Here is a 14,849-nt window from a genome sequence, read left to right as displayed (position 1 = left end):
TTAACAGGGAACTTACACACTGGATGAGTTCATACCAGCAATACAGTGTGATTCAAAATACAATCATAATTCTAAAAAACATTATTTAATTGTTTTTTATCACAACTTTATTAAAGTAACCCCCCTTTTTAAATTGTTTTTTTTTAAATATATGTACTTATTTTGCCTGTAAATATTTGCATGTAAATATTGGGAGGAAAGAAATGAGAAAACAATGTAGGATCACAGGATTACTCACTGGAGGCAGAAGTTACAGCTTTTTATACATGACATAAGTTATGTTAAGTAATAATAATTTTTAAAAAGTCCCAATATTTCTACTCTTCACATGCTCTCTGGATTAAACAGTTTCATTATTGTCCATTCTGTTATTCATGGCTTTTAGTTTAAATAAATTCTTCTCCAAACAAAATTACTTTTTTTCACATAACTTTGTTTTTGAAGTTTTTAATACAATGCAAAACAAAATAAGCTGAAGTTAAGTAGACTTGGTCAAGACGACCTGCTGAGGTTCAAATTAAGCATCAGAATGAGGAAGAGAGGGGATTTAAGTAACCTTGAATGCGGCACGGTTGTTTGTCCCAGACGGGCTGGTATGAGTAGTTCAGAAAATGCTGACCAGCTGGGATTTTCCCACACAACCATCTCTACTGTTTACAGAGAGTGGTCCAAAAAAGAGAAAATATCCAGTGAGCAGCAGTTCTCTGGGGTGAGAGGAGAGTGACCAGACTACTTCAGGGTGACAGGAAGGTGACAGTAACTCAAATTTGTAGAATATTAGAAAAATGTGCCTTGATTTCTGTTGTGACATTCAGACGGTCGATCATAATTTGGTAAAATCATCAACAAATGGATCCGCCCTGCCCTGCATCAGCAGTTCGCCCTGGTCGTGGAATAATAGTGTTAGGGGTAATTTCTTGGCACATTTTGGACCCCTTTGTACCAACTTTGTGTCTTTTAAACACCACAGCTTACCCGAATATTGTTGCTGACCACATCTATCCCTTTATGATAACAGTGTACTTGTCTTCTGATGGCCACTTCCAGCAGGATAATGCGCCATGTGAAAAGTCTCTCATCTCAAACTGGTGTCTTGATCTTGACAGTGAGTCCATTGTACTCAAATGGCCTCCACAGTCACTAGATCTCAGTCCAATAGAGCACTCTCGGGATGTGGTGTAACAGAAGATTCATATCATGGATGTGCAACCAAGAGATCTGCAGCAGCTGTGTGATGCCTTCACGTCAATATGGACCAAAATCTTAGAGGCACGTTTCAAGCACCTTCTTGAATCAAAGCAGTTGTGCAGACAAAAGGAGGTCTGACCCCAGAATGAGCAAGGTGTGCCTAATGAAGTGTCTGTCGAGTGCACAATACCATAAAGTGTCTTTAAAAAGTAAAAAAGCTCAAATTAAGTATAGTAAATATACAGTGAAACACTAATGCAGTGTCACATCTTTGTATTAAATAATTAAATATATGTTTAATATATTATGGGAATATTTAGTATCATATATACAGTATGCATATTTTAAACATATATTCATTATATTTGTATTTATTTTTATTCCATACAATATTTTATTAACTATACACTGGCCTTTGTATTACAGCAAAACGTTATTGACTGTGTGACTACAATAGAGTAGCGATCCCCACTGGTTTAAAAGCGAGCTCTTATAAAACTTTTTTATTTGCGAGCGACTGTATAAACATCACTGAACTGGGCTCCAATATAAATACAGATTGTGTAATAGGAAGTCTGTGTAAGCCTGCTCTGGCATCTCTGTAAACTTCAGCCCTTCCCATTACCTTTAAAGGAGTGTGTACCCTGAACTAAATATGGACATGCACTTTCACAGGATTTCGAAGAATGTCCCAGCCTCACAGTCCACTTTGATGATGCGAGCCTCTCACAGTTCGTCACTTGTAACCCTCGCTGCAAGACTCTGAGACCAGCCTCTTTGCACCAGGATTGATGCCTCTGGTGGCTTTTTGGTGAGTGGGACACGACACAACAGCAGGACATCAGCACATAGGAATAGTCAGCTTATAATTTGAATTTAAATCGTGGGATTTGCTTGAGCTAGATGTCCAGACGAAAGATGAAAGGCCTGACCTGTATAGGTCGCCAGGTCAGCGAGGACCCAGACCTGGACAACCTGCTGTCCACCCTCTCCCCCGAGGAAATAGAGGAGCTGAAGATGGACATGATGAAGGTGCCAGACATTAACCCCGAGGAGGGGCTCATCATTGCAGAGGAGAACCAACCTGCGCAGCCACCTATGAGCAACAATGTCTGGGATGCAACGACGAAACAGAGAGACACCAAAGGGAGGCTCAGCCAGAGGGAACGATCATTTGAGGTTTGTGAGGAAATATGCTTTGGCTTTGACTCATGAGTGTTTTATGATGAAGTATGATCCTCATCTTTCTCTTCATATGTTTATATTCGACTTCCCTTTGCCAGTTTTGAGCGATCGTGGCTCAAGAGTTGGCAGTTCGTCTTGTAACCGGAAGGTTGCCGGTTCGAGCCCTGGCTCGGACAGTCTCGGTCGTTGTGTCCTTGGGCAAGACGCTTTACCTACTGGTGATGGCCAGAGGGGCCGATGGCGCGATATGGCAGCCTCGCTTCTGTCAGTCTGCCCCAGGGCAGCTGTGGCTACAACTGTAGCTGCCTCCACCAGTGTGTGGGTGTGAGAGTGAATGAATAGTGGAATTGTAAAGTGCTTTGAGGGCCCCGAAAAGCACTATTAAAAATGCAGTCCATTATTATTATTCATTATTATTATAACCAGATTTAAAAGGAGCTATGAAATCAAACTGACTGATAGGCTACAGCATTGCATAATACCCACAGCCCCCTGGATAGCTTTCATGTCTATTTTTCATTTCACTTGAAGCAACTGGACCTCATGCACCCCGAGTCCCATCAGCTTAAAAATAGTAGTCCCCAGAGTTGACTCCTGTGCCAGGAAAAGCAGTGAGTCCCCATCTATGACCCGCCTACATCCACTCCTTACCCTTAATTGTCATCTGCCAAACAAGCAAAGCACAAACATCTTCTCCAAGAGGCATTTGTGTAATTCATTGGAGATGCTACACAAATTTATTGCCATTAGTATTAGCATGATTTCAATCAGTTTGTGTGCTTAGAAGAGAGACACTTAAGTGGTTGGAGCAGCGGCTCTGCGGAGCTTCTTAATCCCGGCCTGGTGGAATTCCTTGGTTGATTGCTCCTACGCTCACTGCCTTTTAAGGATGCATCTGCCAGGGCCACGGCCTCACGAAGCAAAACAGATGGAGGCTCACAAATCAAACACTTAGCGAGCTCCTCACTGCAAATGTATCCCTGTGCTAAAAAAAATGGATAGTGTCCTTTTGCTGACTGTAAACACACATGCCCTATTGTGAGACGCTGTTGTACAATAAAAGACAGCACATCTGCACGATCAGATGTCTTATCATACTTTACATGTCATGCAATATTTGCTGTAATTCTGTGATACTACTTTTTCTGTGCTCTGTAGCTAATAAATTGAGACTCTGCTGTGATTTATTGTGCTTAGAGCGCTGCATCATTTGACATGCTGCTTTTCACAGACGTTAAATGACCCATGTAATTTTTTGTTTTGTCATACTGATGAGGAAAAATTTCCTTATCACACTCCTCATCTTCTTGCAGGGAGAGCCGAAGAAAGAGAGCCGGAAGCAGGAGTACCTGAGGAAGATGGGTCTCAGCCAGGAGGGAAATGACGATATGAAAGTGGGAATGCAAAGACAAGCTAGTGTCTCAAATGAAAGAGATATCAAGGCGGAGGACAGAAACAGCAAAGGTCCTGAAAGTTCAAAAGAAGACGGGAGCTGGTGTTCAAGTCGAAACAGGAAGCTGGATAGCAGAGAGAGCGACACGAAAGAGGAGGCCCGTGACAAAGAGAAATATGAGGACAACAGGCTGAGAGACAGAAGAGAAAACAGAGTGAGCACAGGCAGCAAAACACAAGACATGATCTCAAAGTTACAGGAGAAAAGGGATGAGAGCAAAGAGAAAGAAAGGAGGGAAGACTGCAGGAGACGAGATGACAGCAAAACCAAAGACATTATCTCAAAGCTACGAGAAAAAAGCGAGAAAGATGTGGGCAAGGAAAAGGAAAGAAAAACGGAGAGTATCAAGACACAGGGGCTTGTCTCTAAAATGGTGAAGCAGAGCAAGGCATCGGAGAGCCAGCTTCAAGAGTGTAAACCAGAAGAGAAGAAGGCTAAAGCAGAGGAGAAGAAATCTGAATACAAAAACAAACCTGATGTCAAACTTGAACGACAACCTTCTGAGAAAGACGAGGTGAAACGTGACAAGATGGAGAAAAGAACAGACAGAGAAGAGTTGGTTAACCACAGTGACCATGTGAAAGAGAAGTTTAATGCTGAGCGGAAACCAGAGGAGAAGGTGCAAAGAGAGGACGGTAAGGTTAAGAAAGCTGAGGATAGTGGGAAACTTGCTAACTGTGCTTCTAAAAACAGCCCTAACAGCAAGGCGAAGGAGGCAGAGGAGGAAGACGAAGACTCGAGCATGTTTGATGAGCTCATGCAGCAGGTGCGAAGCAACAACCCCTCCCTCACTGAGCTCAACGTCAACAACTCAGAGGTCATCAAGACGAAAACGCTCATCGAGTTTGCAGAAGCTTTGCACAACAACACCCACATCAAGACGTTCGCTCTCGCTAACTGCCGTGCAGACGACCATGTCGCTTATGCCATTGCCGGCACGATCCGCAGCAACAAGACTATCACCAGCATTAACCTCGACTCCAACCATCTCACCGGGAAGGGCATCCTGTCTCTCATCCAGGCGTTGCAGCACAACTCCACGCTGACCGAGCTGCGCTTTCAGAACCAGCGGCACATCTGCGGAGGGAAAACCGAGATGGAGATGGTCAAGATCCTGAAAGACAACACCACCTTGCTCAAGCTGGGCTACCACTTTGAGTTAGCAGGACCAAGAATGACCACGACAAACATACTGAGTCGCAACATGGACAGGCAGAGGCAGAAGCGCCTGCAGGAGCAGAAGCAGGCCCAGGCCAATGGAGAGAAGAAGGGAACACTTGAGGTGCCCAAGAGCGGAGGTGGAGGATCTCTGAGGAGTTCTCCCAAAGCTTCGCCTAAACCTTCACCCATCCCTTCACCTGTGCCTTCGCCAAAGCTTACTCCAAGAAAAGGAGCTGGAGGTCCGGCTCCACCTCCGCCTCCTCCTGGGGGTGGACCACCACCTCCTCCACCTCCTATGCTGGATGCAAACCGCCCAGGTGGTACGAAGAACTCAAGGGACCAACTGCTTGCCTCTATCAGAGGAACCAATAAGAAACAGCTGAAGAAGGTACATCAGAAGGGTTGACGAAGAGGTTAGCTCACCGATGCTGTGTTTGGATTCACTAACGTTTTATTTTTCTCACAGGTGCCGGTGCCAAAGTGGCTGCAGTGATATTTCCTGCTGGAATATAAAGTGAAGAAGAAGAAGAGCAAGGGAGGGAGAACAGACATCTCACCAGAGGGTTTCTAGGGGATAACCTTTATAAATTCCCCTGGCCGGTTAAAGTGCAGTGGGGCAGATGAAGACAGTGAAACATGAGACGTTTGGAAGAACAGCCATCACTATGAGTTCTCCCAACAACACTGGACCAAAAAGACTCTGTGGAGAATGAGTGATGAAGGCCTCTCTGCAGAGAGTGCCATGGGTTTGAGGCTGTTTGTCTTCCATTCATACTGACGCTTGGCTGGTTATTTGCACTAGATAATATGAGGCCGATCATATAACATGTTGGCTTGTATATGCATCTGAATGTGAGTGTGTGGGAGAGTGTGTGATGAGCTTAACAAGAGATTCAAACAACTCTATAAAACTCTAATATTCAACAGTATGTAATTGAGATTAATTTGAAAAGTTATTTATTTGTGGAGAGGAAATCCATCCTATCAGCTGTAAATCTGTAAATCAAACTGGGAATATCAGGGAATTAACAAACATGGCGGCCTGACTTAAGAAAATCTGGGTGGGTGGAGAAAACAAAAAGGTCAAGGTGGTCTTTGATTGTGTGTCTCAAATCTCAAGACATCTCAGGCAGGTTTCGAAAGCAGCCCATTGTCCCAGGAGTCCTGAGACATAACGAATGAGTCTTAGCATGGAAATAATTACATCATGCATTTTATCAGGAAGTGCAGGGAGATAAGTTTCAGCATCTGATGTTGCGTTTTGTGCAGAATCATTCTAGCCTGGGTTTTACATCAAAATGTCAGAAACGCCATTAAATCAACACTACTGTTGGTTAATGTGCTATTTAAAAGTGAATATCAGTTCTAAAGGAAATTTAATGTGATTAGCAAAAACCTGAGTGTTGTAATGAAGCACATACATTATTACATGTTTTTCTTACAGAGCCTGTATGTTTTCAATAAAAGATTCTGCTATGTTTGCAAGTTTAATGTTACCCGTCTGATAGAAGTGATTGGAATCTGTTATTATATTATAATTTTTAGCTACAATAAATGAAATTATGTATATGATAATCTTGTTAATTCTCTATATATGTGCATATGATTATATTTGTACAAGTAAAGATGTGCTCAGACGTTTACATCACTGATCATGGGCATGTTTCAGGCTTTTAATGTTTTCTTTTAACTGTTCTTTATCCATGATGCAATGACTGTACAGCACACAGCTTTAATTACTTTGAAAAACAAGAACTTGAAAGGCTCACCTCTAATCTTTCAAATATAACTCTTGTCAGTGTAGCACAATTGGTCAATCTTTTTCCTTGTCTGACCATAAAACATTTCTCCAGAAGGCATTTGGTTTGTCCATGGGGTCAGCAGGGAAGTTTAGTTGTGCTTTAAGGTGTTGATTTTGGAGCAGGGACCCTCTCAGACAATTGTGATGGCATGCTTAGAAATGGTTCCATGAAATGTTCCCAACTTGTATAAATCTACAATTCTCCTCAACTTCATTGAGTTCTTTGGACTTTGCCATTATTCCTAGAATTGGGGAATTCAGTGGTTGCTGTCTAACAAATGCTTTTTATGGAGACAAAGAGGATCTACCAATTGTAATCTCTCGTGATCATTAACAAGAAGCAAATAGGCCTCGGCCTTGTCGAATTAAAAGACACTTTAAAACCTTCAGCAGCGCTTATTAAAAGGTTCGAGTCTGTGTCTGTTTTCAGCCTGTGTGTATAATTTTGACCCTGTGTGGATAGGAAAAAATCCAAAAGAAATGCAAACCCAATTCTTGCATTTTAAAGTAAATAAATATGTATGCTGTACAATCCTTCCACCCTGGAAAAGGAGCAGCTCGAAGAAATCCTTATGAGCCCCAAATGATCATCACATTCATCCCTATGATGAGTGTATGGAAGCTTCTGACCACAGCTGTATATACATTCAAAAATGCAATGGCTTGTACTCGCAGCAGGATTTTACGACATCACTATGACTTTTGTGGCTAGTTGGGGTCCCATGACTTACTTAGACTAAGGTGGAAACTTGCGGTGTCCGTATGCCAAAAACCGCACGGCAGAACCTTTACCAGACACAAAACATTATATCAACTAGTGAATGTTTTCGTAGCATGCATATCTGTGCTTCTGCAGTGGACCATGAAGAACTTTTCTTCTATCTGTTGCTCTTTACATAATGTGTTTAAAGCTACGTGGAAACATTGGGAGCTGTCTAGTGTCCACCCACCAGCTGGAAAGGTAGCCATCATCCAGAGAAAAAAGAGAGCAGCAGCAGCAGGCCAGTTTATCTCTCTGCAGCCTTGCCTCAGTCTCTGCATCCACAAAATGCCTATATTTGGTCATTTCTCAATGAGGGCTTGCTCTGTAAGTCATTCCTTTCTTGTTCCTAATAATGGGCAGTGAGCCAGCCTTCTGTCTTTTAGCTGTAGCTGCTACTCTGACCAATAGTCTCAGAAGGAAGAAAAAGAGGGGAAGGAATGAAATGTTGAGATTACTGGTTTTCAGTGCCATCAGAAGGCCTCTAAGTACATTGCATTGCTATTACTAAGAAAACACTAGGAGCACAGCAGAGTGTGATTATTTTGCTATGAAGAGTTCTATTTGTGTTGCAGAAATGTGAAAAAAAAAGTTTATTAAGGGGTGTTCTTTTGTTTTTCTACCTGCTTCTTAACCTTTGTCACTGTAAATAAGACTTTATGTGATCAGTGTGACATTGCTTCTGTTGATAGAAATGTCAAAACTCTCTTATACCTGTCTGGCTGTCCTTTAATTTGCTTCATGTTATGTGAATTAGCAAACACTCAAGTATAATACAAGTCTATAGTGCTTGAACAGTTTTACTTTTTTACTTTACACTATTCATTACAAGATCTTTTTTTGTATTTCTGTGGATAGGTTTAAGAAATAGGCTGTAATAAACTCTCAGGACAGCAGCCTGAAGCTCATCCTTCGTCCCTGCATGCTCTGTTCCTTTAATAAATGACGTTGTCTCTATAGTGTCGTTACGTCAGGTGTTCGATAATCGTTACGTCAGGCGGAACAGCAAAGAACAAAATGGAGGAGTATGCCAGAGAGCCGTGGTGAGTCCTAAAATTAAAATTAATCCGTTTCCCACACCGTTTCAGCGTGTACTGCAGTGGGCTGCGTTTTGAATACATGCCATGTTAGTTGTGTTTAATGTTTTTGTTTTATATCACGTGACACGACCGAAACACCTCGAAACCGGCCGGCTAGCTGCCGTTAGCAGAAATGCTAACTTCGCATACACAAGTGAAGGTAGTTTGAGCGAGCACTGCGTCGGGACGGCTAAGTCACGTTGTGACCTTGTCGGTTTTATTGCCACATGTCATTGCTTTAAATTTACTGACCCCACAAACCGGTGCTTAAAAAAGGCATATAACATCTATTGTAACCGCATACTGGTAGCCATTCGGGAAAAGTTGGAGTAGTTATTTTAGTATTATTTTGCTTTGGCGCACAAGTAAGCTAGCTGGATTAGCTACTTGTGCGCTATCTAGACTGCAGCCTGATGGCTTCAGCTAGCTTGAGACATGTCCTGTTCAAATAGTTTATGAACTTTTAACAGCGTCACTGAGGATTTAAAATAAATGTTTTTACAAATACATACATTTTTTTCTCGGTGGCTGTCCTCGTGTATGCTTATTTTGGTTTAGGTTTAATTTATAAGAACCGTGAACTAAATAAACTTCTTAAAAGTTCAAAAAGGTTGGCCTGGTTCGCTGTTTTTCTCCCACTTGTGTTTTTAAGTATTTTGGCCAGCTTTTAATAACAATTTAAGATCGCATACTAATGGTCAGAAACACGAGACACAAGGTTACTGTCCTTCAATATCACTGCAAAATGTTCGTTTCGTGATTTAAGATGTAGTGCATCTGTTTACGTAAACGAATGGCTATGAGTAAATAGAAGATCCAGTTTTACATACATTATTTAAAACGGTTACATTTTCCTGATTTTGACCAGAAGTCATATTACATTGTATGCAACCATCTAACCATGTAAACCCTTTCTAATAAAGTCGTATGTGAGAAGTAAACGTGCAGTCTGTTTGTTTAAATTTGAGATGCGGTCATGTGAAGTATAATCCTTACTGCTCAAACAAACAAAATGTTGTAATGCTGTAATACTTCATGTTTTACGCTGGTTCAGAGGTGGTTATTAACATAGGACACAGAGAGAGTGACCCTGTGAGTTTGTGTGCGTTCACGCGTACGTGTGTTTTTCTTCGTCTGCCTCCATTTCACCCTATCCCTAGCATCGTTTTCTGTCACACCAACCCTCTGCATGTCCTCCTCCACTACATTGCCCCTCTCTGAGGGCTTCTGCTTCTGCTCATGTCTGGCAGGTCCATATTCAGCATCTTTTTTTTGTCAAATATATACACACTAACCGTCCGCAGCACACGTTCAGACCATCTCAGCCTTGCCTCTCAAACTTAGTTTCTGTTTAAACTGAGCTTTCTAATCCCGTCCATTCTCTCTTAGTTCACTGCCAGTGGAAATCTTAACATCTTCAGCTCAGCCTCCTGTCTTTTTGTTAGTGCCATTGTCTGCTCATCAGGTCTCATTACTATTCTTTTGTAAACCTTCCCTTTCACTCTTGCTTCTGTCATAAATCAGCGCTGACACTAGTCTCCATCACCACCACCCTGCTGAATCTCTTCTTCACTTCTCTCGTGCACTGTCGGTTGCTTTTGGATATATTTAAACTCCTCTGACTACTCTTCACAGCTTCACTGTTACACCGGTCTCCTTCTCAAAGGCCAAGTCTGTGTGTGTGTATAGTTAGATTTTAGAGTTTTCAGATGACCTATATCTTATTGTCATATTACCAGTAATAAACTAGTTCTTCTTCCTTTACCTTTGGATTAATTTAGACTTACAGGGAACATTAAGAGATTGTTATGAACATGCAATGAGAGATCTCAAATGTCATGACATTATTAACTTAAACAAACTAAAATGTCTGTGTTCTGCTTTTAGCCCCTGGAGGATTGTGGATGACTGTGGGGGAGCTTTCACCATGGGAGCTATTGGAGGAGGAATATTTCAGGCAGTGAAAGGCTTCAGAAATGCACCCTCGGTAAGTTCAAGGACTGTTTTCTGGCCTCAGTCAAAGCTGACATTCAAGGTACTGTCCTTGGGGTCAGTGTCACACTCAAAGACACTCGATGATAAAGCAGTGTTTCTGTTCCTGTAAACAGGAAATTTTCTTTTTAATCCAACCTGAATTTCAAAGACCCACAATTTTTTCAACTTATGTTATTAGTCATAATCTGAAAATTCTGAATCTTTGGTCTCAGAAATCCTGACCTGACAGTGAATTTCCACTGATGCATGTTTTTTGTCTCTCTTTTTTGTAGGGGATGAGCCACAGAATGAGGGGTAGCTTAACTGCTATCAAGACCAGAGCCCCACAGCTCGGGGGTAAGAACAATTGCTGAACTGTTTCAAAGGTCATTTCTCTTCCTTTGTAAAGAACATGGGCTGTAGTCAGCAGCATGTTGTACATCGTCTGCAGTTCCGATGGTGACAAATTAATCTTGGGAAATATTTCAACTTTGTATATTAAAGTAATTATCGTTTAATTAAATAAGCTGCTATTGGAGCCTGAAGGCATAATCTGTGTGCAGAATTATTAATACTTTATTTGCTGTTGAAGTGTGTTAGTGGTAGAAGTCACTTATGTAAATATGTGACGCGGGTGATTGCTTGACAAAGTGACAAGCGTATCTTCAATGATAACTTCTTCAGCTGATGCAAATCTTTGGCGTGTTGCAGGTAGCTTCGCAGTATGGGGAGGCCTCTTCTCCATGATTGACTGTGGTTTAGTAAAAGTGCGAGGGAAGGAGGATCCATGGAACTCAATAACAAGTGGGGCCATGACAGGAGCTATTCTTGCTGCAAGAAGTGAGTAGTCAACAGAAAGCTTGCATACCTCATACAAACAGCAAATGTGCTTTCACATGCATGTCCACATTTATTACAACCCCTCCTGAGCGTGAGATTTTCAGGCTTTTTTCTTCAGTGGCTTCTTGTGGGAGTTTCTTAAAAAAGAAACAAAACCTGCAACAGCTGGTCCAGTAAACCCAGTTTTCAGACTTTCCTGCAATCAGTATGAGGAAATGGAGTTGTTGATTCTTGTAACTGGTCTGCATGTTTTCATTTTTGTCTACTTCTATTTATAGATTCGTTTTTGCATCACTTTCTGGTCATTTTGCTTACTTTACTGGAGCAGAAAAACTTGAAGCTTATTTGTACAGGGACTGTGGGGTCCTCATATAATTCTGAACAACTTTAACAAAAGATTGAATAGACAGAAGTGGTTTACATATTTGCCCGACAATGGTGAGCAGCCGAAAGTAGTTTGAAAACACTTGTGCTATATACCTTTCATTGAAATGGATTATAATAAGTTGTATCCAAAAATAGTGGAATAAAACTGATACAAAAATTGATGGTGGGAACATTTTCTAACAAACAGTACCATCTCAGTCTTGTTGAATATACCTTTTAAGTGCAGAAATGAATGTTTTATGTGATTTTAGTCAATTAATGCCCTTGGTTTGTCCATAGATGGACCGGTAGCCATGTTTGGCTCTGCCGCCATGGGGGGTATCCTGCTGGCATTGATAGAGGGCGCTGGAATCCTGCTTACTAGGTTTGCCTCTTCACAGCTTCCAACTGGTGAGTAATACTTTGGTGATCTTTTTATAAATTCAGTGAAAGAGACTGAAGAGTGTTTTATGTAACGAGCACCCATTGTGATAAATTACTGTACATAAAAGTCTACCTAACCACCAGAAGCCATCAGGCGTGAAAGAATACTTAGATGAAAGATGACATGACTGCGGCAAAGAAAAAAAACACTGAATGTACTGCGACTTCACCTCTTGTTGCCCAGCACCTGATATGTTTATCTTTGTTGACTGTACTTTAGGAGTGTTAGTCAACCCCCAGCTTGCTCACATGCTTTGCCGAAAACAGTATTCAGTCACCACACAGTAGCATGGATTATAAACATCAGGTCTAATATGTGTGATAAATCTCATCTGATTCTTCTGCAAATTTTCTAAATTTTACTGCTTGTGTTTGAATTGTGGGACAAAAATTATCAAATTATAAAATTTATTCTGAAACAGTGTTTATCAGTGATGATACTACAGTTATGGCAAAATGCGAATATTTGAAGATTGAGTCAGCTTTCTGAAGAAACTGACTATTTTAATTTGTGACTGTTTTTAAATAATTGGAAAAAAACACTCAGTCGTCATATGTCAGTGAGGACCTTTGGGAAGTCTTTTTGATTCATCAGTTTGCTCTTTTAGACTTTTGGCACCGATCTCACTCTGAGTTTTATTTTTTCCTCCTTAGGACCTCAGTTTGCAGAGGAACCTGCCCCTGCTCCCATGCCCACCTCTCCCTTTGGAGACTACAGACAATATCAGTGAGAGGAAGTCCTCACCTCTTTATCCTCTAGGCCTTTTGTGAATTCCTTGCTGAAGTTAAAAAGAAGAAATGGCGGTGCAGAGTACCACACATCAAACGGTAGAAAGTGCACCCAACTTTATGGACTGTCGGAGAAGCGAACGACAAAACACGTCACCATTTTCCTTCTTTCAGGAGCCATGTACACATCTGCCTTTTGCCATTGTCAGGCTTGTCGTGTGCATCTGTTTCACCTAGCTGTGGTAAAATACAGACAGCTGAGAGTTGTTGTGAGGATGAGATGTGCTTTTCTATTTTGTTTACATACAGTATAAACTGCATGTATCTTGATAGAGAATCTGAGATGTTGAATCTATCAAAAATATGTCACACATGGAACATAATTAATTATATGTACATACAGTAAAGCTTTCACTTATGTTAATCTATATTTGCCTTTTTTGTCATGCTTGGGTTGGCCAGCAACACTTGGTTGGCCTTTTTTTTTTTTTTTTTTAAATTTTTTGACTTTATTCAGAGTTATGAAGGCAAGCATCTTACCACAGACACACAGATGCCATTCCTGGAATATTTTAGTTTGTTTTACAGTGATTTATTTATTTTTCAATGGTAAGGAGTTGTGTCAGATTGTTCTATTTTATGTGATGGTGGTTTTTACATTCAGCACAAGTGAGAAAAAGACTGCTAATGACAAACTGAGGCAGACATTTAATATTAAATGGAGAACTCAAGCAAGGGATTGATGTATTCTGTATTAAATCTGTATGACAGATTGTACTCTGGTACATTAAAGAAATAAGTTGTAAAGTATGTCTTTTGGAGCTTTATGAATACATTTATGGACTGTAGATTACAAGCTAGAGCAGGATTTTGCTTCTCCACTAGAGGGAACTCCTTGCAAAACAAACAAAAAAACCCCACTTTTGCCCTCTTTGCCTGCCCAGCTTGGTGCAGCTGACTCTTTAAAGATATATTTACAAAGGACACATAAGGAAGCATTTTCCTCTCACATTCTTGCATGTGCGTGTCACGCACCAGTTATCTCTTCTAGAGCCAGTGCTTCAAATTTACAGGTGGACACCGGATGAGAAACTGGACATTAAAGGGGACAATTATGCAGCTCGCACGGCAAGTGGGCTGTTTGATTTTTAGAACCGTACTCGTGGCAAAGTTTCAGACTTTACTTCTGAAGCTGATAAAATCCCAGAACAATAAATAAAGATAGGGAAAGCAACAGCAGCTTCCCCTAAAAATATTTAATTATAAATGGTCAGGAAATTGTGTAAAATACCCATCATAAGCAACCTTCCCAACCATAATGTTTAGTTTTGGGAAGCCAAAACACATTTTTAACACAGTGACACACAAAGCATGCTTAATCAGTCCCAAAACTTGTTGGTGATTAGTTTACTGTTAATTTGTTGTGTCAGCTGTCAGCTCTACTTTGGCTCAATCATTAAAGGGAGTAGGTCATTTTTATATTAACTGCTTTCAAGGACCTTTTTCCCCTATAAAGTCATCAATAATCATTAAAGTCTTATAATTGATGGCTGGTAAAGTTTTAAGAATCAGCTTTGACTGCTTTTCAATTAAAATAAATTTTAAGTGTCTTCGTGGGGCTCTTGAGACTTGATTTAGACTTTATCTCACACAATTTATAATCTTAGTGAAAAGAAATTATTTTGTACACAAACTTTGTTTTTTATGTTTTGTTTTTTTACATTTGTTTGCATTTTTCACATAACTCACAACCAGAAAGTGCTTGACTTTGAGCACTGCTTAATTGTACAACAAAGGTTATTTGCTATAAAACAGTTATAATGCATGAATCCAGGTTACGTGAGTGTGTTAGTACTTAGCGTTACTGTG

General features: G+C 40.7%; 2 protein-coding genes across 4 annotated transcripts; both read left to right on the top strand.

The window, feature by feature from the left end:
- The first annotated feature begins 16 nt into the window (after nucleotides 1-16).
- lmod1b (leiomodin 1b (smooth muscle)) lies at nucleotides 17-8,349 on the top strand. 3 transcript variants are annotated; one of them, XM_085275114.1, is made up of 5 exons: nucleotides 17-1,342; nucleotides 1,864-1,999; nucleotides 2,092-2,367; nucleotides 3,687-5,375; nucleotides 5,454-8,349. In XM_085275114.1, the coding sequence occupies exons 3-5, from the start codon at nucleotides 2,092-2,094 to the stop codon at nucleotides 5,478-5,480; spliced, it is 1,992 nt and encodes a 663-aa protein (XP_085131240.1). In that variant the 5' UTR covers nucleotides 17-1,342; nucleotides 1,864-1,999; the 3' UTR covers nucleotides 5,481-8,349. The 3 variants fall into 3 exon arrangements, with proteins under 3 accessions (XP_085131240.1, XP_085131239.1, XP_085131241.1); XM_085275113.1 differs by having other exon boundaries at nucleotides 17-1,999; XM_085275115.1 differs by having other exon boundaries at nucleotides 17-2,367.
- A 127-nt stretch (nucleotides 8,350-8,476) lies between these two features.
- On the top strand, nucleotides 8,477-13,788 carry timm17a (translocase of inner mitochondrial membrane 17 homolog A (yeast)). Its single transcript, XM_085275122.1, has 6 exons — nucleotides 8,477-8,591; nucleotides 10,515-10,614; nucleotides 10,895-10,958; nucleotides 11,313-11,441; nucleotides 12,108-12,218; nucleotides 12,906-13,788. The coding sequence occupies exons 1-6, from the start codon at nucleotides 8,566-8,568 to the stop codon at nucleotides 12,980-12,982; spliced, it is 507 nt and encodes a 168-aa protein (XP_085131248.1). The 5' UTR covers nucleotides 8,477-8,565; the 3' UTR covers nucleotides 12,983-13,788.
- Nucleotides 13,789-14,849: the final 1,061 nt, after the last annotated feature.

The sequence above is a fragment of the Mchenga conophoros genome, linkage group LG5, assembly GCF_057382185.1.
Source record: "Mchenga conophoros isolate Kocher_MC1m ecotype Shallow Benthic linkage group LG5, M_conophoros_male_GT1.1, whole genome shotgun sequence".
Lineage (NCBI taxonomy): Eukaryota > Metazoa > Chordata > Actinopteri > Cichliformes > Cichlidae > Mchenga > Mchenga conophoros.
The sequence above is the reverse complement of the archived record's forward strand: the minus strand, read 5'-3'. Positions and strand labels throughout refer to the sequence as shown.

Bases quoted from the DNA above. Each gene is read 5' to 3' on its own strand.
- lmod1b (XM_085275114.1), top strand. From the start codon at position 2,092: ATGTCCAGACGAAAGATGAAAGGCCTGACCTGTATAGGTCGCCAGGTC. The intron at 2,368-3,686 runs GTTTGTGAGGAA...ATCTTCTTGCAG, and splicing joins AGAGGGAACGATCATTTGAG to GGAGAGCCGAAGAAAGAGAG. The intron at 5,376-5,453 runs GTACATCAGAAG...TTTTTCTCACAG, and splicing joins ATAAGAAACAGCTGAAGAAG to GTGCCGGTGCCAAAGTGGCT.
- timm17a (XM_085275122.1), top strand. From the start codon at position 8,566: ATGGAGGAGTATGCCAGAGAGCCGTG. The intron at 10,959-11,312 runs GTAAGAACAATT...GGCGTGTTGCAG, and splicing joins CAGAGCCCCACAGCTCGGGG to GTAGCTTCGCAGTATGGGGA. The intron at 11,442-12,107 runs GTGAGTAGTCAA...GTTTGTCCATAG, and splicing joins AGCTATTCTTGCTGCAAGAA to ATGGACCGGTAGCCATGTTT.